At 35.8% G+C, this 27,515-nt stretch overlaps 1 protein-coding gene across 1 annotated transcript in view; it reads right to left on the bottom strand.

Moving 5' to 3' along the window:
• The window catches only part of LOC127453613 (adenylate cyclase type 2-like), a 221,925-nt gene that overhangs the window by 27,591 nt on the left and 166,819 nt on the right, over positions 1–27,515 (bottom strand). The window contains exons 4-15 of the mRNA XM_051720118.1: positions 22,104–22,253; positions 14,067–14,215; positions 10,005–10,116; positions 9,664–9,791; positions 7,477–7,635; positions 7,203–7,335; positions 5,160–5,336; positions 4,963–5,006; positions 4,445–4,525; positions 4,269–4,338; positions 4,006–4,103; positions 3,628–3,712 (exon numbers count right to left, since the gene is read on the bottom strand). Of these exons, the coding sequence (XP_051576078.1) occupies positions 3,628–3,712; positions 4,006–4,103; positions 4,269–4,338; positions 4,445–4,525; positions 4,963–5,006; positions 5,160–5,336; positions 7,203–7,335; positions 7,477–7,635; positions 9,664–9,791; positions 10,005–10,116; positions 14,067–14,215; positions 22,104–22,253 (1,386 nt within the window). The remainder of the gene's footprint in view (positions 1–3,627; positions 3,713–4,005; positions 4,104–4,268; positions 4,339–4,444; positions 4,526–4,962; positions 5,007–5,159; positions 5,337–7,202; positions 7,336–7,476; positions 7,636–9,663; positions 9,792–10,004; positions 10,117–14,066; positions 14,216–22,103; positions 22,254–27,515) is intronic.

Consider the following 27,515-nt stretch of genomic DNA (forward strand, 5'->3'; position numbering starts at 1 on the left):
GGGGAAATCTTTTATTCATAAGTTCCAAAAGACAGAATCTCTCACTCATTAAAATGTGTCTGAACTGAGCATAATTAATTATTATTATTGTAAAATGATTTAAATGTACAACAGAACATATAGATTGCATTAGTGCAGTAGTGAATGATGTGATAGATTATTGTATTGTTTTAGCATGCCATCGGAAATCATGACAACACATCCTCATATGACAATGTTATCGCAAGGTCACGGTGAAGAATAAATACATGATTTACTTCATTTCTCAAACCATTTTTTTTTTTTTTTTTTGCGTGCACATTTAGGAAATCTTACTGCAGTTGATGCTTCTGGGAAATATGAATTAAAGCTACCAATTCATGCTGCGAGCTGAGTCAACATAACTACCACAACACTGAACAAACACATGACCTTCCAAAATAGTTCTATATCCCAAATAGATTGGATGAGCTGTGAAAAACACACCATTCTGCAAAAAAAACTTTCAAATATGAGGCATGTATTCTCATCCCACAACAAAGATGTGTGTTAGATTCCTACCATGATCACATTTTCATGAGAACCTGGTAGCAATTTCAGGGTTGGGAAAATGTATACTCCGAACATGATCTCAGTACCAAACACTAAGTGCCAAGCAATAACAACATCTAAAATACATAATTTGATATTATCAACAGAGTGATAATCTTGCATACACTGTTTATGGTTCGTATATAGCAGTTGCTAAAAAACCCTAATGTTTTAGAGTGTCAAAATTGTCCCAGTGCACTCAGAGGATGACTACAATTCTAAATTTATTAAGGCAAAGCCTTCTGTTTGTTTGTTTGTTTGTTTTCTTGACCACGGCAACATTTTTGCAAACCAAAATAACATGCTGTATTACATGTTTAGATGCAGTTTCCCAGTGAAATATCCAGCAGGGGGCACCAAAAGGGAGTGAAATGATGTTATAATCAGACGAGATTATAAGGTGAATCTGTTAAGTTACCCTGTACCAACGCCTAAATATAACTGATAGTGTTCTTGTCGCAAATGCAACATAAACAGCACATTTTCCGAAGCAACCACGTCATTATGTGTCGCTTCTATGACCCTTTCGTCTCACGTGTCAGCTTTCGTGCTTGAACTGCGGTCCTCTGTGTCCAAAGTCCAACTCTCTATCAGGTGAGCTACCACCAAAGCTAATCACACTCGAATAAGTGTGTAAATGTAGGTGTGTCTGTCATAGAAGCATTAAAATTTATAGTTTTTCAAATTATGTGTTCGAGCCAAAGTGTTTCAATATCGTAACATGGCAGTGTGCGAGTAACAGAGCGAAAAATTACTGTAAGTGTTTATAAAGACATAATCAGCCGTTGTACCAGTGATTTGTATGAAAGCGATTAAAACAAACAGTTGTAGTAGCACCTGTTGTGGTGCTTGTTGTAGTGTTAATTAAACTAGGAACCTGCGGAGAAAAACTCAATTTACAAAAATGTAGTTATAGTAATGTTTATTCTATGTGATTAGATTTCAGCATGTTTATTAGGAATGTGAGTCATAAGGAATTTAATGATTCCAGTTCTCATTCCGATTCCTCTTACTGTTCTGATTCTGGTTCCTTAATGGTTCCATTAACGATTCTTTTAGTACTTTTGAGGAAGAAATATTTGGAAATAATGCATTTTTTTATTTTTATTTATTTACTGCCCTTAGCAGCCTGTTACCAAATGATAAGATCATTTAATATTTTAACAGGATTCTTGCAAAAGATGTGTTAAAACTGACTTTTTAAATACGTTTTTTTTTATTATTATTTATTCATTGAGTCATTTAAATAAAAAATAAAAATTTTTTTTTAAATAAATAAATAAATATATATATATATCACTAATTGCAACAAAACTCATAATGTGTATCTTTAACTACAAACTGTCATATCAACAACCATTCAGTAATTATTTAAGTCTTCCAAGCCTTAAGTACACATACTGTAACACAGTTCCAGTTCTTGGTTCATGTTTAGTCAGACATAACGAAATGATTGACTTGCAATTCAGAAGGTTTTTGATTCACTAAAAAGAACCAGCTGATAAGAGTCATTCTTCAGGAGGTAGTGCTACAATGCTGGTTGCACTGAATGTTTTGCGCTGCTGATTTATTAGTGGTGTTGCAGTGCCGTTGAATGGTAGCACTGGAAACACTGTCTGAGTATTATAGCATGGTGTCCTGTCCACATCGCTGGAAGAATGTATATTCGGAAATTGTTAACGGAACCAAAAGGCATGACATTTTTTTTAAATGAATAAGAAAGAATGATTCTCGATTCCCAACTCTATTGTTCGTACTATATGTATTTTCTTTCATAACTGCACTGTATTTTTTTTACGTCTACAATGAAGGTGCACAATGGTGTCTTATACAGTGATTTTGTCAATAAATACTAGCTGTGTTTAATACACACAATGGTCTAACCTCACAATGGTATCGCAGGTAATTGAGTCAACAGTGTCCCAGTGTTTAGTGGATAAATGTCCTTGCAATTGCCCAAATTCGTGTTCACGATATACTGATTCACATTGGACTGTGGGATGTGACACAGCCTAAGAGAAACCTCTGGGGTAAAGTATAATGTTTCATCTTTCTCATGTCTAGTCACTTTCTTGAGATTGAATGAAGACTGCACTGGTCAGTTACAAACAGACGTGGAACTTCAACAATTCTATGTGCACTACAACAGTGGGTTACAGGTTAGGAGAGTTGAGGTATTCCAGGCCGGACTCAGACTTAAGGTCGAACTCGGATTTGAGTATGGTCTCGAGTGTAACTATATCCATAAATGGATAGTTTTACCCCTGATAGTGACACGTTGTTTTTTTTTAGTTGAAGAGGTTAAATAAGCTTAAAATATTTATGAAATGGCTTAGTGATTAGTTTACAGTTGCAATTTGAATTCAGCTCAGACTTTGGACTCTGACTTGGCTCGAATTTGATTGTTTATGGACCAAGGCGTGGTTGCAAGAAACCCAAATCTGTAGTTATAATTGTAGATGTATTGTCACCAAGGTTTTTCTTTACTTAAAGGGTTTCTTGCAACCGGCAGTTGGTCTTGACTCAGACTCTACTAAGATGGACTCAAACCCCACACTATAGGTCTGTTCAGACAGGATTTCAGACATCAACACAATGCTAAATGCAAATGATCAGTTCAAACTAACCATATAATTGTGCATAGTGTGTATTGCAATATAAATAGGCTTATAAACTTTTAGAAGGGACAAAAAAAAAAAAAAATGCCTCCCATATCTTTTGTTGTTTATGTCAAAGGCTTTGCGTCCAATCACATTCTATTGTATATTGGTGTAAATTCATCTGTCAGTTGTTAGAAGCTAGACAAATTAAACAGATGCGAACATGGACAGTTTGACATATCATCATCTTCGAAAAACATGAACAAAACTATGCAAGGTAAAAGTAAATAAAATTTAACATCTGGGTCCAGAAGCAAAACCAGTTAAAAAAACACTGCTCTACACATTCAACACCCTAACTGAAAGCAGACACATCTGCGTTTCTTCCAAGAACAGCAAATAAAAAATAGCATGCAAATGATTTAGCAAACAACCACTTCGCTCAATTGACACTTACCAAGAAATGGCCAATGAAGCAAATGAGCAGAATCACAGACAAAATTAGGAAGGAAATTCCAAATGATATTCCCAATACTGCAGTTCTGAAAAAGACAGACACAGAGCACATGATGAATTAAGGAGCGGAAGAGAGTGAGAACATGTGTTTTTGCTCAAAAATTAATCCTGGCAACACCACCTCAAACTCAACAAATTCATCCTGACAGCTCCAACTCTCCCATAAAAATATAGAAAATATATACAATCATCTATGGTAATACTGCAAATTTCTATACTGTTAAACCGATCTGCAATTAAACCTGTCTGATATCTATCGTGAAACATTTTGGGGTTTTGTATGCACTGTAAAGCATATTAAGACATTGAACGAACATACTTTGGCAGGACCAGGACCTGCACGATGAAAATGCAAAAGAAGATCAAGCAGGCACAGGTGATGTAATATTTGAAGGCTGGCAGGGTTGTTGCTCTGTACTGCGGGAAAAAAAGAAAAAACTGTTCGCATAGAGCATACAACGCTTTTTTATTGTGTAAAATTGTGGGTGAAAATTCCAATTATTTATGTGTTGAAGTTCTATTTATGCACTACGGATGGCTGTAGCTCAGTTAAATAATGACTGGCAGAGTGTCAATGCTCACCTCTTTTTCCAATGCTTTATTGTGGAAAAACAAAGATATTCTCTGAATGTCCTCTGATTTGAGCCACTGTCTGTGGAAATTAAAAAGATAGGGATAGGTAAAACCAGGCAGGCAACAAAGATAACTAGAATATTCAACATCATGGATAAACACAGCTGAGATATGAGATGACCTACTTTTGAGAATTGATGCCATCGAAAGTTCTAATCATCCTCTCGTTGAGTTCCTCCTCAAAACGCTTCTTCTGAGATTTTGTTCTAAGTAGGACACCGATGACTCAGAACTATTTTTGTCATATATTCACAAGCAATGAAAAATATTTGCCATTTCTATAATTTCTATGCATATATATATATCCAATATATTCCAATATATTACAGTGGCCCCAAAAAGTATATGGACACTTTGGTTACACATATGAATGAATTTACATTACACAACAAAATATCAAAGCAAGAGGCATTTATTTTAAAGAAATAAATAAAACACAGTTCTAAAGCAATTCATAATTGTATTTATTTATTTATTTTTTGCCTAACCCTAACTAACCCAACCCCAACCAACTCTAACCCTAAAATTATAATAAAAAAGATACTTTCTGGTTTTTAAACATTGTGGTTCATAGTTCATGTGATGAACTACACCTGAAGGTTACTGACTGACTAAAGAAAGTGAAAGTCTAAGAAAGTCTCACCTCTCTGAACGTCTTTGAAAGTGGTATTGGCCCAGTGGGACATCCTGTTAAAGAGAAAGCAGAAAGTGGTGAGTAATTTCAGTGGCAGGGGGAAATTCCTAATGCCTTTATCAGGGCTTAAACAAAAGTCTAATATGCAATGATGATTGAGTTATGTAGTGTAAGTAGAGTTTAAAGTGTTTCAAAGGAAGACTCACAGCGGTGTTGATCTTTCCATTCTCATTTGTCATGCTGTCTCGGTGGTGAAGATTGGCAAAAGGCTTAGCTGCACCCCAGGACTCCAGGTATCGGGTCATCCTCACTGAAGCTCTCATCTTCGGCCCATCTATGGCGTGTCTGGGTCTGTAGTGGTTTTGAGGGCTCTTCCTCTCAGCCTGAAAACACAGACCACAGGAAATTTCACTAAACCTTCTCAATTGTTTTAACTTTCAGTAAGTACCTTGGGCGAAAACAGGTGATACAATGCATTATCTACAGTATACACAGTATACATTATGGGGTAAAACCTTGCATCTTATTCACAAACTACCCACAATCCAGCTAAAACAGGTATTAAATGCACAGAAATGGCATTGAAATTCTTGACCTAGGAGAACTCGGCTCATGGGTGTGGTTTGTATGTGATGTATAGGCTAGTTTATACTTACTGGTCGAACAGGCTTCTTTTTTTTTTTTTTTTGTAAAAAATAGACGAAATGCATTGACGTTTTTGTTCTGCTAAGCAGGGTTAGAAATTGAGGGGGGCTCGAGGCAAAAATGCCATCAAAAATGCCCCCAAAATGTAAAAAAGTGCTGGCAAAAAATGCTCCTTTAATGAATTATTCTGTTTTTTGTTTGTAACATCTGAGATAGTTCTTAATATTCTATTATAATCCTAGTTATACATATTATGGCATGAAATATTAATTAATGTTGATTTAATTCTTCACGAAGGGAGAAAGGTGGGAGACGTTGTTCCTGGCTACTCAGCCTAACAGGCTCCATGTGGTTAGGATTAAGAATGGGGGTGGGGTTAGGGCATCTGCTGCCTGCCAGGAAGAAATCTAGGCACCTTTATCCAATGGGCTTTATTCTTTAGATATAGATACTCTTTAGATATAGATACCTTTAGAAGAGTTAGTAAATTCTCTATCTTAAGAATTTTTATCCATGAATAAATTAAAGTGATGTATTTGACATAAACAGATGAGACACAGTTTGATTAAAATGGTAATAAAAAAATATGCCAGCATAAAGGTAAAAAAAACAGGCACCTGAAAATCAAATACAGGGGCAAATATTGTCCCTTAATGTAAAAGTTAATTTCTGACACTGCTGCTAAAATTTTTGTTTGGTGATATTTCTCCTGTTCGCGCATATTTCTAAAATTCTTGACCTAAGAGAACTCGGCTACTCAAGAAGCATTTATAATTGGTTAAAACTAATTGTGGGTGTGGTTTAGATGTGATGTTCTTTATTTATTTATTTCCCTCAACAAACTAATTTTAAAACAACAACAAATATAGAATTATCGCAGGCTTTGTTTGCTTAGGATGCTTAAGTACTGCAGGAAAAAAAAAAAAACTTTTTTAAATAAATTAGGGATTTTAGCACCTCCTTTCTATGCAAATAAGGCTAATTATAGAGTGTGTCATAATCAGAAAAGTTAGAGCTATTTGCCATTAAAGTTCCACTATTCTGACCTATTAATTACAGGTGGTATATGAAATTTTATTAAAAAGAGAAGAGTCTGTGTACATTTTTAAATGATTTTGATGGCAGTCATTCATCAAATGATGATTACATGATGTAGATGAGTGTTACAAATATATCCAGATGCACTGTGTAATCAAGAACACTTTGGGCATTTTAAGAGCTGATTCAGGTGTAGTTCTGGATCGCTGTAGTGGAGACTTGCTGTACAGTCCCAGCATAGTATGCCAGATCGTGGTTGTCTGCTGGATCCACCACAACCTACAGCACTCATAACCAGTCTGGGAGATGGGGAATTGTGCCATGCTAATTGCGTTCAGCACAAATGTTTGTCCTGTTACCTGATTTGTATAATCCCTATAGTGAATTGGGTGCTAAAACAATGGCTGCAATTCATTCAAAGTGAATTCCCCCTATACTGTATGTATTGTCACAAAAGTTCAATGTTCAACAAGGATGTCATCACCAACAGCACAAGCCGGAGTACATTTAGACTAGAGGGAAAGAAAAGGGATTGTTTCCCTTTGTTTTGGGTATGTTTTTTGTACCTTTGGGTTGATTACCAAGTAGGTTATAACTCCATGTTCTTTTAGATAAGAATCTCGTTCCTGGCCATCTCCATCTTCAACTTTATACGCCCCGTTCAGGTGCTCAAGAGTTACTGAGGTGATGTGGACTCGTCTGTTCATCAAAAGAGCTTTAAATTACTATTCTTTTCTCACCAGATCCTCAGCTATCTACTACAAACTGAGAATGAATACTGACTAAAATATTAAGCATGCTATTTTTTTGAAAATTAACAAGTAAAAAACACTGGCTTACCCAGGTACACCCCCAGCTTCCATGTGATTGGCTAAAGTCACATCATGTGACCAGACATCATATTGCCATTTCTGGAGGCCAATCACACCACAGAGAACATTTCCAGAGTGAACACCCACTCTCATGTTAATGTCTACGCCTGTGGCATCCCGTACTTTCCTATATAGAAAACAAATATGAATACAAACACATCCTCCTCAGAACGTATCGATTTCACCTTATGCTGTAACCTGATAAGAAATACATTTGGACGAGATATGGTTTTGACCTTTTAAAAAGCATGACCTTTTGAATGTTGTTTTTGTCATTCCAAGTTCTTGAAGCACAAGAAAGTTGCTACATGAGGCAAGGTCAACCAAAAGACTCTACAGGCCAAAGTTACATATTAAAATACCTGAAAATAATTTGTTAACGCTGGGTTTAAGTCAAGATCTCCATTACCTTTATCAAGCACTCAAGCGAGAATGATTCTAGTATTAGGGGCACTTTTGGCAACTCAAAATCTTCTGAAAAAAATTAAACTTTTCACCAATGTTAAAACATTTATCACATATCTGAAATTAAGATCTGATCATGGCCTGTATCATCCTTCAACTGGATTTTGATATAATGTGTGAATTTTTGATGTCGAGTGTGAAGGTAATGTCCTTTCTCAGTGAGAAAAAGCTGAATAAGCCCATAAGAAGTTAGCTAGCAGTCAATTAAAATTCTCAAATACTATCTAATGTGTTAATGAAGCCAAATAAAGCTACCCTCACTTCATAAATTACATTTATGATCTTCAAACTCACTCTGCGGCCAAATAAAAATAAGCTCCTCAGTCCATTGTTATTTCCATGATAATCAAATAAAACTTTGGTCCCACTTTATAATAGGTGTCTTTAACTACTATTTACTAACATTTAAATACATACAATACAATGTACTTATTGTGTAACTATAAATTGTTCTGCAAAATTCTCACAAGATTCACATTTGCTGATACAGAGTTTGAGATACGGGTGGGTTTAGGGGTAGTGTCAGGGTTTAGATTAGGGTTAGTGTAGGTTAGGTTTAGAGCCCAAAACAGGAAACAGAAATGGCAGCAACTCTAATATAGAGATAATGTTCTTGTAGGCTTCTTCAGAACAGGTAGAGATAAGAGAAAGACAGCTCTTTTGTTGGCACTGAGCGCCAGTCATTTTCCACAGTCTGTCCTCTGACGTCTCTGACTCACTATCAGGATGGCCAGGTATCATGTCCCTCACAGCATCACAGATGATTACAACACTGAAATAGAGGCTTTGCTGCTAGACTGACTCTGCCAAATTTCTCCTTATTAACAGAGCTACATTAATATACATGATACTCTCTCTTATGAGAGAAGTTCCTAAACCTGGTCTATGTATTGTATAATAATTCTATATATTTCATGCCAACTGAAGTTACATGTATGCAGAAATTGCTGTGTGAATGAACAACAGAGCAATAATGCCAGGTGTTCAAAAAGTTGTTGCTCAGAGACAAATGCTTGAACAGGTTTGTAGAATAACCCCTATTTATACCTGGTAAATAATTAAGCATCTAGGACAGATGTTTTCAAGCTAAATCAGTAGCTAAAAATCTGTCATCTAAGATGTAGAAGAAATCAGTAGATAAACAAGCCCTTTGAAAATGTACAGTGATTCACAACTGGTTTTGCTTCAAGAACCTAATTTCTGTACCAAAATTATGTATCATACAAAAGTAATCAACATTTCTTTAAAATCAAGCACTTTATTAAAATTTCCATGAACTGCATAGGCCCAACAATATGTGAAATTATTAACATGGCACAGACTGAATAATACAAAAACAACATTAGAAGTGTGATGTATCAGTTTAACACTTGGACCAAACACTGGGCTAAATATTGTATTTTTAATATTAGCCATATTATCAAGTGACAGGTAAATTTATGCCAGAATACAGTAATATTTTTATTGGATGCACAGCCTTTGACGTCAACAAAAAATATATGATAAGAATTATTTATGATTAATTGTATTATTTGCATTTAGCTTTTTTATTTATTTTGTTCACATGTTGTCCATGACCCTATTAAAACAGACCTGCGACACATTATTGGGCCATGACCCACCAGCTGAAACCATTGCTTTAGAGAAAGTGTAAAGTGTTTTAGATTCTGTTATGTCGGGCCGAACTTACTTAATGGCTTCACACATGTCTAGTCCCATCTTCACACAGTTTTTGGCATGGTTTGGCAAGGACTCTGGGAGGCCAGATACACAGTAATAACAGTCACCTAGAATTTTAATTCTCATACATTCATTTTCCTGAAACACACAGAAACAATTAAGGACTTCAACAGACAGAAAATATCATAACAATAATCTACACATTTATTTACACTTGGCGTGAGTTTTATAAAGGAATTTAGTTTCACAGCAAAAGCAAATGGTACTTAGTGTAAAAGATAGTATAAGTACATCCAACAGAATTGTTGCACTGTGTATAACTGGGCTAATTTCTGGACTGAGTCAGTTTACCTTGGCAATCTGATCAAATTTGCCAAATAGTTCATTCAACATATGCACCAGCTCTCCAGGTGAGCAATCACTGGCCAAGCGGGTAAATCCAACAATATCAGCATACAAAATGCTGTAAGAGAACATACATTCAAGTGACAATGAATGAAAAAAGATTGAACACAAAGTTTGGACACACTTGAATGAAATCATGTTTCTTGTGATCATAAAAATATTTTGATCTAAAGGATTATTCTTAAATGCTTTAGAATAAGTTTTAAAGACAGTTGTAGACAGTTTGTAACATGTTTCTTAATGATTAGTTCTTCAACAACTGATAGCTAATGGTAAAGTTATCCCTCAAATCATGACAGTATGAACCCCAGCAAGACCAGAATGTGACCCTCAGAATATTAAGTTCTGTGTCTCAGGCTCTGTGTGAACATGTGGCACTTTGTGTAACAGAACTATTTTGTACTCAAATCTCTGACCTTTCCATTAGCATTAGCCATAGCAGCAGTGTTCTGCTAATGCTTCTGTCTCACAGAAAATGAAATTACAGGTAATCTGGATTACTTAATCATATTACAAAAAATCAAGTACTTGTAAATAGATTAAATTATATTTTACATAGTTACATAGTTGCAATGATTAAAGTTACTGTTACTTTTCATATTAATCAGGCAAAGGCAGTAAAATACAGTGGCAAGAAAAAGTATGTGAACCCTTTGGAATTAACTGGTTTTCTGCAATAATTGATCATACAATGTGATCTCATCTTCATCAGAGTCACAAATATAGACAAACACAATGGGCTTAAACTAACACACAAACAGTTATAATATTTCATGTCTTTATTGAACACATCCCATTAAACATTTACAGTGATGTGGATTTAATAACTGGCCGATCCTCCTTTTGCAGCAATAACCTCAACCAAGCGTTTCCAGTAGCTGTGGATTAGACTTGCACAATGTTCACAAGGAATTTTGGACCATTCCTCTACAGAAGAACTACTTAAGCCATATACTTAGGATGTCTGGTGTGAACAGCTCTCTTGAGGTCATTCCACAGCATCTCTATTGGGTTAAGGTCTGGGCTCTGACTGAGACACTCCAAAAGGTGGATTTTCTTTTTCTGAAGCCATTCTGTGGTGAATTTACTTCGATGTTTAGGGTCCTTGTCCTGCTGCATCACCCAACTTCTTCTGAGCTTAAGCTTGTACACAGCCACTGTGACATTATTCTGTAGGATATCTTGATAAACTTGGTAATTAATGTTTCCCTTGATGATGGCAAGCGGTCCAGGCCCTGAAGCAGCACAACAGCCCCAAATCATGATGCTTCCTCCACCGTACTTTACTGTTGGGATGATGTTTTTTATGTTGATATGCGGTGCCCTTTTTATGCCATATGTAGTGCTGCATGTTCTTCCAAAACAATTCAACATTAGTTTCATCAGTCCACAAAACATTTTCCCAGTAGTGTTGTGGAGTGTCAAGGTGGTCTTTGGCAAACTTCAGGTGAACAACAATGTTTTTATTGGAAAGTAGCGACTTCCCTCATGGTGTCCTGCCATGAACACCATGCCTGTTTAATGTTTTCCGTATAGTAGACTCATGAACAGAGATTTTAACAATTTCCAATGAATCCTTAAAGTCTTTAGCTGTCACTCTCGGTTTCTTTTTTAACTCATTGAACATTCTGCATTGTGCCCTTTGAGTCATTTTGGCTGGACAGCCACTTCTAGGGAAGTAGCCACAGTACTAAATCGTCTCCATTTAAAGACTAACCATGGACATACGAATATCTAAGCTCTTAGAGATGAGTCTGTAACCCTTTCCAGCACTATGCAAAGCAACATTTCTTGATCGTAGGTCTTCTGAGATCTCTTTTTTGGGAGGCGTGGTCCATGTCAGCAGATGCTTCTGTGAATCTTTGTAATGTGTCCGCCCAGAGTCATTACACTGATGCACACATCACAACAAACTAGAGCTACTGAGTGGAGCCTACAAGCTTAGCATAAAATAGCATAACGCGACTGTACTGTTGTAACACGCTAGTTGACCCGCTTTCTCCTATGACAGAGCCACAGAGGTTGTTATCTCAGTAAATTAAATAATCTCTGCACACACACACACTCACACACACACACACACACACACACACACACACACACACACACACACACACAACATCGCTTCAGTGCTAAAATGATGGAGAAAGGACTATTTGATGTACAAAATAAGCCCAGATGGGACTTGTGATAAAAATCAAGTATTTTCAGCCTATGTAAGATGCATTTTAATTACCATATAAGCACGGCAAGTCTTAACTATCATGAAAAAGCTGATGTCTGCAAATGCTCTTCGTATGGATTTCAAAGCACCGCTGGCGTCGATGCCCTGATGTGATTCATGAGCTGCACGATTGCTGTTACAAAGCGTATAGCCACAGTCTACTGGAAAATGTATATTGTGGAGGATGAAAGTTTAAGAAATTTAATGCATATTGCATTGAAACTGCAACCCATGTGGGGACTAGTTTCAATTAGTCAACCTCCCACTTAGACTTTGGGGAACATTTAATGTTACTTGAATTTGTGCTATTTTAGTTCATTTCTATCTGTATAGCCTACTGTGGAAGGCTTTGTTTGGAAAATGATAATAAAGCATTTTATTGTTACATTTTGTTTTTCTTTTCTTTCCTAAGATGGAAATAAATGCATTTTAACAAGAAAATAATTATATACTGCATAGTGTCAGATTTCAGCACTTTCAAAATCTGCGGTTAAATGTGATTTACTACAAAAAAGTATGTGATTACTCGCGATTAAAAATTGTAATCGACTGACAGCACTGAAATTTATTCATATTGTAATGCAGGTAATTCCAAAGGGTTCTTTTTCTTACCACTGTATTAGTAATTTATTGATCCCTCTATTTCCTCTTATTTTTAAATGTTTTACATTTTTCATTCTAATTCAGGGATAAATCTGGTTTGGAATTGCACACAGACTATACTAGCCACCAGCCATAATTACACTGTCAATGGAGTGGTATACCACACATAAATGCTAATTAATAAACACATTAGTGCAGTAAAGTTTGTTTTAGATCCGCAAATTGCTTTCACTTTGATTGTATAATATACTTAAATGTGCTTTTGACTTTTGAGACTTTTGTTTTATATTATAATATAACTGGTCTGATCTGTTACCGCACATGGATGCCATTTATAATGGCAAAATTGCCAGAGTAAGAACATTGTAAGTGCCATTTTTAATTTCGCTCAGAAACTGGCAAATAGCAAATAAAACACACACAAAATCAATTCTCATATTTTGATCCATTAAGTTTTACTTAATACACTTAAGCAACATTATGTCAAAATGGTACAAGCTTGTCCTCCTATGCATGTGACATCAAACAAACGAGAAGTATTCCAAAAGTAATCAGATTAGATTACTTTAAAATGTAATTTAAGATATTATGTTGCTGATTTTTTTTCTCATTTAATTTGCAATAATTACCAGATTAAAATGTATAAGTAATCTACAGTACCCAGCACTATGTACTTATATGAAAATTTAGATTTTTGTAGTATTTTGAAATATACAGTATGTTGCAAGTATGTATTTTTTTTTTTCAGTGAAAATCCTACATATATCAGATTTCAGCATGGGTTAGTAAATGGAATTTAACTAATTTCAAATACGTTTTATGTTGGTACCACTTAAACTTTTGTTTTAAACACACATCATTCATTGACTATCCAGTGCACTTATTTCCAATGCTTAATGGATGCTTCTCATAAATATTTAATAATAAATATTATGATCTACTATTTCTCATTATAGCCTACTGTAATTCTATTACAGCACATATAAATGCTTCTTATACCAAAGAATGTCAGGTAGATTTGTAGTACTTTATTAGTTAGTACTCAAGACTGTGGACAATGAAAGATCATCAATTTATGATGAAGGTTATGTTTAACTCCATTATGATTCATAATAAGTGTGATTGTGATTAGAAATAGTCATTTCTGCTGTTTTAGAATTAGAAAGTGACATGAGACGCACCTGACGTTGGTGTGACGTTGTACATATAAATTATGGAAGTTGTTGGTGTTTTCCACCTGGCCAAACTTTGGCCCCTGCAGCCTCTGTATGATTTCAGCTTTCATCACTCGGGCGATGTGAGCAGGAAGCAGAGACAGTAACAGACGCTCCTGTAGCAAAACCACAGCACAATGGAGAATTAGCATGCGATAATTAGGCCTCATATGCACAATCGTGTAGACTGTCTCTTTAATAAGTGCAGCAGACACTTGTGAGTCTGTTAAATGTTTACTTTAAAAAATACATAGGCACACAGTCTTCAGAACTAATAACCCTGGGCATAATTTCCCAAAAGCATCGTAAGCCTAAGTAGATCACAGAATCCATCTTATGATTGATCTTAGTTTTGTGGCCCATTTCCCAAAAGCATTGTAACTTAACTAGTACTCGAAAATGCTCGTAGATTTACGAGTGCTCTGGAGTAATCGTACAGTGCTAAGAGCACTGTAAGCACATCGACTTATGCAGACACCTGCAGGACAAACGCAAAATTACACCTGTTACAATTTAAACACCTATAGCTACACTTTATGCTGGAACTTTAATATCAGGATACCTTTGTTTTATTTATTTTTATTTTAACAGACGAGTCTAATAATAATAATAATAATAATAATAATAATAATAATAATAACGAAATGCATAAAATAGATTGTCTATATAAATGGATGAAAAAATGTATTAGTAAACAAATTAAGTTATTTGTGTGGACTAGTTGGACTAGTTGGTTACAGCAAAAAGGTTGCATTATTGATGCAGACAACTGTATAAATTAAAATCAGAGAGAGAAGAAAAAAGTCAATGACTACATGAAAATCGTCAGTATATATTGGCTTATCATCGTTTTCTCCTCTTCCTATCTGAGACCCAAAGGCGCTCTCACTAGCACTACAAGTTGTGTGGCAATGCGCATGCAGCATTACTGTCACCATTATCAATTTTGGAAGTAAAGAGCAGACCTCCGCTTTATTGGTGAATGTCCCATAAGCGCATCTTCTAAACGTCTCCTTATTTTTAATTGTAATTAGAAGGATCATGCACAGGGCCTCCGCTGTCTTCACTAATCCTGAAGCTTTCATATCAAGAGAAATGTGTGAAAACGAAATATTACACATGCACAGCTGATTATGGAAGCAGATTGTGTAAAAGAAATAGATTGTTCTGTACAAAATTATTGTAAAACAATATGTAAATATTTAGCTAATTAGGTCAAATATTTAATAAAATATTTTTAAACAAATATTAGTGAGGTAAATTACAAATTATTGTAAACTTATGCACAAATATAATAAAGTCACAATGACGAGCAGCACTATAGATTTGTATTTCAGCACTGTTACACGGACAGTGACTCTCTTAAGTAGCACTTAAAGCACATCCTCGCTCATTCATGTTAAGTGCAGTTTTGGGAAAAGCACGTAAAAAATAACGAATGTTCGTAGAATCGCTCGTAGAATGCTCTTAACCGCTAAGATTAATCGTTATTGGGAAACAAGGCCCAGCACTACTCAACACGTGGGCTGTATGTGGCCCTCAAGCCTTCTTTTTGCAGCCCGTGATATGTTGTCATCATCAAAAATCTATCTGTCAATATCAAATGTGTATGAATTCTGAGGTGTACATACATTTTTACGATCAGGCTATTTACGGCAATTCTCTGTATTGCTGAATTGCAGAACCGTTGGAGAAGGAATTAAGCTGCAAAGGATGCAACTAATGAATTATATGATGGTACCTACATGAGAGCGGTTGTCAGTCTGTGTGGGCATTCATAGAAACAGTGTGTGCACTCAAGCGCGGTCTGTCAATCAAAAATGCTTACTCTCAATCTCATTTGAGAGTCTCTCATAACAGTGTAAATCTGTGTCAAACCTGCTTGAAGACAATAAAAATAAAAATAAAAATATGACAATAAAATGCAAAGTAATCTCTTCAGTAATCAAAATACTTTTTGAATGTAACTGTATTCTAATTTCCAATGATTTAAATTGTAACTGTAGTGGAATACAGTTACTTATATTTTGTATTTTAAATACGTAATCCTGTTACATGTATTCCGATACTCCCCAACCCTGCATGCAGGTTTGCATTTTATTGTCATTTGTTTCATTTAATATTTAGTCCTTTCAGATGGAAAACATTTATCCATATAAATGATGTGATCCAAAGTGCATTTGAACAGCATTGAAACACTTTCTTATGATGTGTTACATTCATACCAGACAGAGAAGTAAGTTTGAAGTAAGTTTGGAGCAGAAGAAATAGAAATAAACCTTGTGTAAATTGTCAGCTTTACGCTAAGATAAAATGCTATTTCTAGCCATTTTACATGCACATTACCAGGCACGATCACATTTTTTTTATCAAGAAAATTCACGTTAGATCATAATTTCTTTTTTTCTAGTAAGACCTTTGATATAAGGACAAAAATCATATTCTTGATAATAATTTTTGTATTGTTTTCCTGTAAAAATATCTAAAAATCCTTAAAACAAGATCAATTTATCTTGTTTTAGAAACAAAACTGCATAAGATATTTAGGTTTTTCAGTGAATGTATTTTTAACATGTGTATTTTGTCTTACTGTACTGACAGAGTTTTTATAGTCAAAACAAGTGAAAAAATCTACCCGTGCTGAAGAAGTAATCCAAAGTATTTAGGATATGTTACTGACCTTGAGTAATCTAATGGAATATGTTACAAATTACATTTTACAGCATGTATTCTGTAATCTGTAGTGGAATACATTTCAAAAGTAACCCTCCCAACCCTGCCTGCACGTCATGGTAACAGTAATAACAGAAAAAAATACAATAGTTAATTCTGCAATGACTCAACACAGCACACACAAATAGCACTCCGAACGGGAAATTCACAATTGATTTCAGTAGACTTTGATATTAGCATGTTGCTAAGCTAACTGCGCAGTATTTAATGAAATTTATGTTTATTTATAATCTTGTTCAAATGCATTCTACTTGAAGGATACATGCAGTGCTGCTGTAATAGGTCTTTTTCATGCGTCACATCCGACTCTGATAGTTGTGTAAACGAACACAACAATTTTGCAGTTTTGTTAAATTAATTAAACTATCTTAGTTTAACTTTTGTATCCAAACATTACAAAAAAGTAACATTTCCATTTTTCCTGAAAATTACAATTTGAACTCACGTCTGACATTTTTCTTGTCATATACATTTGTCACCAGTAAACATTGCCCGGTCATTCCACTCAATAATTTTATAACTAAATGTTTAAGAAATTTAAAGCAGTAGTGTCCAAAAAAACTCAAACTCTAGGGTGCAAGGATTCTTTTATTTCATCATTTGAAAGTTGGTCTTAAAGCATACATGAGATTATAACATAGTCACATGACAACTTGTAATAATTTAAGATAGATTACGATTTGGCTCATATGAAAAGGTGTCAATCTTATTCCCATCGAGACCAACCAATCAACAAACAGAATTTCAAATGGACACAATATTGTTAGCTAGCCTCCTATCCAAGGACAGATTAAGAACTGAGAGGCCCATGGGCCCATGGAGGCCCCCAGAATGTCGATTTGTGACACCAGCGCTGAAAAAGCTTGATGCAGCGCAACAAATGGTTAAACAGAACACAGGTGTCTTGAGATGCGTTTATAAATATTGAACTTATTGAGGCCCCCATGACATGACTATGTTCACCTTTATGTGGTACAGGACGTTTGGAAGATTTGGTTGGTTTTTTTACGGGCTGTTCACACGTGTGTCGAGGCCATGTAAACATGCACTGGAGGGACGTCTTTGATCGTTATGCCACAATTCACTGTAAAGTTTAAAATAATTTGTATATTTATAAACGCATCTCAAGACACCTGCGTTCTGTTTTACAATTTTTTTGTGCAGGACCGTCGCATTATTTTTACACACTGTTAACTTAAAAATAAGTTCAATATTTATAAAAGCATCTCGAGACACCGGTGTTCTGTTCAGTGTTGGGTGTAATGCATTACTAAGTAATTAATTACTGTAATTAAATTACATTTTCACTGAAAAAGTAAAGTAAGAGATTACTCTTAATTTTCAGTAATTTAATTACAATTACTTCTGATGTAATTGTGTTAAATACTGTATAGAATATAGAACAATTCTATATAAAACAATAGTGAATTTAAAAATCAAAATGTAACATCTAATGTTAAAAATTTATGTTTTCTAATTTAATGCAGCCCCCATAATTCTTTTCCCAGTTCATGAATAATTTATTTGATTTTATATGATTTATTTTAAAGAATTAAAAGAACAATTTCATGTCTATCCTTGTATTTTTCATCTGATCGATGTTGATAAGGGTTTTCGAAAGTAATCAGTAATAAGTAATGCAATTACTTTTCAGACAGAAAAAGTATAGTAATCTAATTACACTGTAGAAGATGTAATTAGTAGTTAGTAATTAATTACTTTTTTAGAGTAACTTGCCCAACACTGGTTCTGTTCTTGATGCGCTGCATCAAGCTTTTTCAGCTCAGGTGTCACAAATCGACATTCTGATGAAGTTCAGTTTGCAAAGAGGACTTAATGTGACTTTTACACATGATTTCAGATTGTTTTTCACCTGGCAAAGTTTCAGCGCTTCATAAACCGAGAACCAATGTTTTTACCCTTTTGCTCTGCTGTACAGACAATAATTACACAAGTTAAATTCTGAATCATTTAAAAATCAAAGCATCCCGAAGAAGTCCTATAAAGTTTGTTGCCTCATGGAAAGTGACAGAATTACACATTTTCTATTTATTAAGAATAGGCCTACTATGTTGCAGGCAGTGACAGAGATCATTTTTGTTCGACTTTAATATGATTTTATCATTTGAAGATCTATGTATTGTGCTATTTAGGCTCAAAGCTCGCTGTGCTCACTTTATTCCCTGCTAATCTGAGATTCTGTCTGATGCATCCATGACATTAAACATTCTTTATTCCCGAGTCCCGACAAATAACAGAATAACCGCTCGTGAACTCTTGCAGTTAACCAAATATTACAAACGGTTACCATGCACATATTTAGGGTATTAAGGCATCTTTTGCTTTATCATTAAACATTAAATCCATGCAGGACTTAATCAAGTCATCGTACTGTTGCAGGAATTATGTAGCTTATATGAATTTAAACCATCATATTTGTACACTGCCAGGGAAAACTGAACCTTATCTTTGTGTTTGGGAGCATTTTGTAAATCAGACGCTGTTCTCTGTAGTCCTTTAAATAAACGCGCTGCACCTGTGAGACGCAGATTCCCTGAGCGCGCACTAGAGTGCCTGTGCTTGCGCTGCTGTTGTCCAGCACGCATTCGGCCGAACAAATGGTATTTCACTTTAGGCTGACATTAATGTGTATTTATAATAGATATAGCAAAATAAATAAATAAATAATTGATTTAGAACTCGGGCCCTTTGGGATTTGAGGCCCCTGGGCAATGGCCCAATTGGTCTGGTGGTTAATCTGTCCCTGCTCCTATCCAACACTTTATTTTAAGAAAGGAAACAACTGTGAACAAATTTGGTTACTCATTTCATACATACTGTATTTATGCAATACAAATTACTACTGAATGTCAATAACCTGCAATACGCTTCCCTTGCCTTGTTCCAAACCCTGATTTTTGGGTAAGGTTTTTAAAGTAACACTTTTTGGTTAGGTTTAGATTTAGCTTAACATTTTTGTACGAGCCACCTCGTACAATTTCTTACAATTTCACCATTGCTGCCTATGTTGAGCCTTCCAAATTCTTCACTTAGAATGCAGGTGCATATGTAGGCAGTAGGCAGCAAACAATGCTTTAGAAGAGAGCTTTAGTGATTTTCTGCTACATACAATAGTATCTATAATAGATGAGAAGCTCTAGTGTACCTTTTATAATACACCATTAAAAATGAATATTAAACACAAGCAAATCAAGTGGCAGAGAAAATTCCTGCTGCACATTAGTTCTGCAATATTAATGTCACCTTACTGTGAAGCTCTTCAAGCAAATTATGCCTTTGCTCAGATTTTTCACACCTAGGCTTTGAGAGTTTAATTGAAATCCATGAGTCAAAGGCAACCTGTAATGTGATATTCTAGTGCATCTGGGAGTACTATAACTGGGATACAGTGGACTTTCCTGAAAAGGTAAAACTAAGATAACCACATCTAATCTTCAGATTTTATATATTACAAGGCAGAAAGTGTGAATGACTTTAATCAGATTTAACAGGAAAGCTCTGGAAGGTCATTATGATGGCTCGTGATCGCTTGTCTCTGCGCTAATTTCAGGAGAAGGTTAAATGCCCAATAGGTCTGGTATATTTCCCCTAATCAGCCATAATGAACTAATAAAATCATTTTTAAATCTTGATAATTTTATTACCTTGAACATAAAAGCTATTTACATTAATTTACCCAATGACAAATGCACCAACATTAACCTTTTTCACTAATTAATGTGGCACAAAATGAATCTAGGATCTACGGCTACAATAACAACAACAGCTGAGAACTGCGCAACGCTCAAACAGAGACAACAATTCATCACCAGCAGCCAGACAGGATGTTCTTAAGAGTTTAATCCAGAGAAGGGGAGTGAGGCAGTATTTGACCTCTCACAGAGCACACAGTTTGATGGACGACAGCCAACATGCCAGCAGCAGTCCCCAGATCTCACAGACACAGCAGTGGGCTTCAGTCACACCATCTGCCTGTGTGCTCCAGCCTGAACTGGAAACTGAACATTACACCAGCGTCCTGGTTTCCACTCAGTAGCAAGTGGTCCGAAAAGAGAATAACTTAGAGGTATGCAATATCTCAAAGTATACACATGCAGTGCTGAATGTCAAACATATGGACATAGTTATGGGAGTGTGTCTAGGCAACAAATTATAATCTATGACTAAAATGACCCAATCACAATGACATTGATTTAGTCGCTGAAGGACATCAAGTCACTGTATGGTTGCAAGCCCTTTCAACATTTAATCACGTGCGGGATATGAATTATAGATATCAACAATTCAATTTCCACTAATTAAAATGCTAATTCATGATATCAGGAATAGAATTACCAGTGGAAACGCTATTTTTTTACTATCTGCCAAAACGCAATTACAGATATCTATAGTACTGTTTAAAAACAATGCTTAATTTTGCAGTTATATTCGGTGGTGCTAATGGCGCAGAAGTTACACACTTCAGCATTAATAAGAATAATATGATAATAAATAAAAATGGTACAATAGGTATAAGGTATAATAAGAAGAATTGTATAATATGTATAGATATTATAGTATAAAATAATAATAATAGGATAAAGAATGTCATAAGCCAATGACAAGTTGTTTTTTTCTCCTAGAGGAAGTTTTTTTTTATTTTTTATTTATTTTTTTTATTTTTCTATTAAAATATATCTCTACCATTTTGAGTTGTAAGGAGTTGTTTGTGGAGAAGCACAATTATAAACAAAACATCTAAGCAGCATGGAGCATGAGTAAACCAATAATCAATTTCACCAGTGAACCTACTATAAATATTTACACAGACCGTAGTGGGATTTTTGGACTTTCCGTCTGGAATCGGATTAAATTTAATTAACTATTTATAGCAGGTTCACTGGTGAAACTAATAAACACTTTAATCAATTAACATCCCTACTTAAAAGGCTTTGTTACTAGATAGATATCTGAAATTAACATGGCCACTAGAAGAAACCAAATTATCTGTATCAAAAATTCTCTGTCATTCTCTCAGCAACCTGACATATAAGAAAAAAAGCTTTTAGTATTCTGGTACCGGGCCCAATTCACTCCTGAATTTCCCACTGTTCAGTCTCCATCAGCATTTAGTGGTTTGCCAAATGAAACATAGGATCTCATACTTGAGACTTTTCTTCTGGCCTCCTGGTCTTTCAACACCAGCCACAGACGAGTTGACGGAATAAAACATCAGAACTGAGATAAAGTAATGGGAGGATGATACTGAACCTGTTGACGCTTTTCAAACTCCAGTTTGATGGGTGATTTGATACAATTGCAGGTGTCTTGATATGTCTGCTTTAGTGCCAGCTCCATCAGGTGCTTATGGTATGCTCCCGCCAGGTTCCCACATATGAAAATGATAATATTCGCCAGGACCTAGAGGAATAAAACACATAACAGTAGAATTTGAGTTTTTAGAACACCAGAAGGCATAAAACTCTCACATCAATCTACACACTGTACCTCACAATGACAAAGAAAAAAACAAATTTTTGATAACTTTGCAGATTTATTAAAAAGAAAAAACTGAAATTGACATAAGTATTCAGAGCCTTAACTCAGTTCTTAGTTGAAACACCTTTGGCAGCGATTACAGCCTCAAGTCTTTTTGGGTATGAAGCGACAAGCTTTGCACACCTGGATTTGGGGGTTTTCTGACATTCTTCTCTTCAGATCGTCTCAAGCTCTGTCAGGTTGGATGGGGACCGTAGGTGGACAGCCATTTTCAGGTCTCTCCAGAGATGTTCGATTGGGTTCAAGTCCAGGCTCTCGTTGGGCCACTCAAGGACATTCACAGAGTTGTCCCTAAGACACTCTTGCGTTGTCTTGACTGTGTGCTGTCAGGGTTGTATGTGTTTTGTTCCATGCCATGTTTGTTCCTGTCATGTGATCTTGTCATGTGGTCCCCTGGTCATGTGATTTCATGTTTCCCTCCATGTTCATGCGTCTTATTTTCATTGGTTTATTGTCTAGTTACCTTGTTATCAGTTCTGTCTTGTCATTGGATAACTTGTTTGTCTTGTTACCCTTGTCCATGTATTTAAGCCTCGTGTTTGCCATTGTCCATTGTCAGGTATTCAAGTCAAGTCAAGTCAAGTCATGTTTATGCCAAGTCAAGTTATAGTCAAGTCCATGTTTTGTATTTTTTCACGTTTATAGTTAAGGTTTTTGGATTTCACGTTTGGAAATAAAACTGGGTTCATCACACATCATCGTCTCTTCGTCTGCCTGTTGCCAGCATTGTTACATGTGCTTAGGGTCATTGTCCTGTTGGAAGGTGAGCCTTCGGCCCAGTCTGAAGTCCTGAGAACTCTGTACCAGGTTTTTATTAAGGAAATCTCTTTATTTTGCTGTGTTCAGCTTTCCTTCAATCCTGACCAGTCCCCCAGTCCCTGCCGCTGAAAAACACCCCCACAGCATTATGCTACCACCACCATGCTTCTTTGTTGGGATGGTATTGCACAGGTGATGAGCGGTGCCTGGTTTCCTCCAGACATAACACTTGGAATTGACGCCAAACAGTTCAATCTTCATTTCATCAGGCCAGAGAGTCTTGTTTCTCAAAGTCTGAGAGCCTTTAGGTGCTTTTTTATGTGTCTTGCTCTGAGGAGAGACTTCCGTCTGCCACTCTGCCCTAAAGCCCAGATTGGTGGAGTGTTGCAGTGATGGTTGTCCTTCTGCAAGTTTCTCTAATCTCCACACATGATCTCTGGATCTCAACCAGAGTGACCATCGGGTTCTTTGTCACCTCTCTTACTAAGGCCCTTCTCCCCCGATTGTTCAGTTTGGCAGCTAGCTCTAGGAAGAGTCCTGATTGTTTCAAACTTACTCCATTTAAGAATTAAGGAGGCCACTGTGCTCTTGGGAACCTTCAATTCAGCCGAAATGTTTTTGTAGTCTTCCCCAAATCTGTGCCTTGACACAATCCTGTCTCTGAGCTCTGCAGGCAGTTCCTTTGACCTCATGGCTTGGTTTTTGCTCTGATATGCATTTTCAGCTGTGAGACCTTATATAGACAGGTGTGTGCCTTTCCAAATCATGTCCAATCGATTGAATTTGCCACAGGTGGACTCCAATGAAAGTGTAGGAATATATCAAAGATGATCCAGAGAAATGGGATGCACCTGAGCTAAATTTTTAACAGTTTTTTTCTTTTCTTTTTAATAAATTTGCAAAGTTATCAAAAATATGTTTTTTGCTTTGTCACTCTGGGGTATGAGGTGTAGATTGATGTGAAAAAAAATAATTTAAAGCATTTTAGTATAAGGCTGCAACGTAACAAAATGTGAAAAAAATGAGGGGGTCTGAATACTTTCTGAATGCACTGTATATACTGTGCAAAAGTCTTAGGCACATAAGATGTTTTAAAAAACATATGTCTTAAGGGTAAAACTTTTAAAAAAAACTACACGGTATAAAGTATTTGTAATTGATCAAAAATAAATTATTGTTCCTACATTATTAATACATTAATATGCTATATATAAATAGTATGTTATTTGTTTCTATTCACTTTAGCAAATGATTTATTATTGTTTAATAAGTTCATATATAGGCAGTTTGATAATGTTTTTTATCCTTAGTAAACAGTTTGTTAATCATACCTAACTGATGTATTTTAGTTGATGCAAACCAGTGGTAAAGAAGTGTTTATGAGAACATTAAGAAAGCATAAATTCATAGTTAATAAAGATATGAAATATGTAATGAATAGGATACAAATTTCTGCTTAATAAATGTGTATATTAATGTTTATGATACACTTACTATTAAATCAATTAATGCTTAATAAAGGTCGTAATAAAGCACTTACTAATGGCTAGCTAAGCATTTTGCGTGACTTAATCTAAAGTGAAAACTATATATGCCTAATTTAACATTTATTAACATGGTTCAACAGTAAGCATGGCCATTTGGCCCGGGGCCAGTGTGAGAGTTTCAGTTGTCACTAAATCTTCCGCTGATCTTGTAAATGTGTTGACATGTGTCCTAGTCTGATTATTAAACCACAGCAGCCTGTGATTTCATTTAAGAAATATCCAGTTCTCTTGTGTTGCACGCTTCAAAGTGATGTGTGAAGGCACTGACCTGCTAAAAACACCACATTATGACTTCGGTAATCTATGTATTAGATGACAGAATGTGAAATGCTCATTTAATGTGAAGCGCGCAGCACATTCCAGACTGTTCATTTAATGAAATTGCAGCCTCTTACGGTGTAACAATCAAACGACCAAGTAGCGAACTGCTTATTCAGAAGTGTGAAACTTCTGTCAAACAGACACAAAAACTAACACAGTGATCCATCAAAATAAAAAGTTTGGTTTAAATGGATGTGTGAAATGGAAGAAATTATGACAAAAAATATATTAATACTGCATAGTAAAAAATTACTTTAATTTTAATAATAATAATCATTCAAATCTTAGGACGTTTTGTCATACTGCAGACATTTGTACATTAAATACTGTGCTTGTATCTTTTTACTACATTGATTGGTACCTGAGATACAAATCCACCCCTGCAATTTCTCGGCTCAGAGCCGGGAAAGGTAACATGTACGGCATTACAACGTCGCTTGTACACTTCAGCACTTTTCACTAATGGAGTTTAATAGGCACTGAATTGGCAAAATATAATTTAAATTCAATAATATAATGTTACATGTTTTTTTATTTTTTTTGCCATTTCATCGCTGTCATGTAAACGTGGTGACGTGCTGGCTGTTTCCAGAGCACGCGCACAGACCGTAGCGGGATTTTTGGACTTTCCTTCTGGAATCGGATTCAATTTAATTAAATATTTATAGTAGGTTCAACGGTGAAACTGAATTAAACAGTCATTTTAATTGCCAATAATGAGAACAAGTCTGCTCATAAAGCTTAAAGCTTTAATGCTAAAGTGGCATTTGAGCAATTAGAGGATCTCTTTTAATAAACTGGATTTTCCTCTCTCACTTTTATTCCTGTACTTTTGTGTTGTGTCTGTTTTTTTGTTTTGTGTCTGTTTTGAGCCTTTGTGATTGAGATGCTGTGGAGATGGTTATTTTACGGCCAAATTTTCAGAGTAGTGGATCATTAATAAATGTTTAATTAGGCATATAGTGTTCACTTTAGATTAGGTCATGCAAAATGCTTAGTTAGCAATTAGTCAATGCTTTATTATGACCTATATATTATGTAATAATTGTTTTAATGGTAAGTGTTACTAAAACAGTAACAAATACATTAATTACGTTTAAATGTAAATTCAATTAATTACATACATAATTTCTTTATTTACTATGAATTCATGCCTTGTTCATGTTAAAAAACATCATCAAACTGCCTATAAATGAACTTATTAAACAATAATAAATAATTCGCTAAATATAAACAAATAACAAACTATTTATATGTAGCTTATTAATGTAGGAACAATCATTTATAAATTATCAATTGACTATACAGTGCATCCGGAAAGTATTCACAGCGCTTCACTTTTTCCACATTTTGTTATGTTACAGCCTTATTCCAAAATGGATTAAATTCATTATTTTCCTCAAAATTCTACAAACAATATCCCATAATGACAACATGAAAGAAGTTTGTTTGAAATTTTTGCAAATGTATAAAAAATAAAAAGCGAAAAAAAAATCACGTACATAAGTATTCACAGCCTTTGCTCAATACTTTGTTGAAGCACATGTTGGCACCAATTACAGCCTCAAGTCTTTTTGAATATGATGCTACAAGCTTGGCACACCTATTTTTGGGCAGTTTCTCCCATTCTTCTTTGCAGGACCTCTCAAGCTCCATCAGGTTGGATGGGGAGCGTCGGTGCACAGCCATTTTCAGATCTCTCCAGAGATGTTCAATCGGGTTCAAGTCTGGGCTCTGGCTGGGCCACTCAAGGACATTCACAGAGTTGTCCCGTAGCCACTCCTTTGTTATCTTGGCTGTGTGCTTAGGGTCGTTGTCCTGTTGGAAGATGAACCTTCGCCCCAGTCTGAGGTCCAGAGCGCTCTGAAGCAGGTTTTCATCAAGGATGTCTCTGTACATTGCTGCATTCATCTTTCCCTCGATCCTGACTAGTCTCCCAGTTCCTGCCGCTGAAAAACATCCCCACAGCATGATGCTGCCACCACCATGCTTCACTGTAGGGATGGTATTGGCCAGGTGATGAGCGGTGCCTGGTTTTCTCCAGACATGACGCTTGCCATTCAGACTAAAGAGTTCAATCTTTGTTTCATCAGACCAGAGAATTTTGTTTCTCATGATCTGAGAGTCCTTCAGGTGCCTTTTGGCAAACTCCAGGTGGGCTGTCATGTGCCTTTTACTGAGTTGTGGCTTCCGTCTGGCCACTCTACCATACAGGCCTGATTGGTGGAGTGCTGCAGAGATGGTTGTTCTTCTGGAAGGTTCTCCTCTCTCCACAGAGAAATGCTGGAGCTCTGTCAGAGTGACCATCGGGTTCTTGGTCACTTCCCTGACTAACGCCCTTCTCCCCCGATCACTCAGTTTGGCCGGGCGGCCAGCTCTAGGAAGAGTCCTGGTGGTTCCAAACTTCTTCCATTTACGGATGATGGAGGCTACTGTGCTCATTGGGACCTTCAATGCAGCAGAACTTTTTCTGTACCCTTCCCTAGATCTGTGCCTT

Source organism: Myxocyprinus asiaticus, chromosome 16, assembly GCF_019703515.2.
Source record: "Myxocyprinus asiaticus isolate MX2 ecotype Aquarium Trade chromosome 16, UBuf_Myxa_2, whole genome shotgun sequence".
Classification (NCBI taxonomy): Eukaryota; Metazoa; Chordata; class Actinopteri; order Cypriniformes; family Catostomidae; genus Myxocyprinus; species Myxocyprinus asiaticus.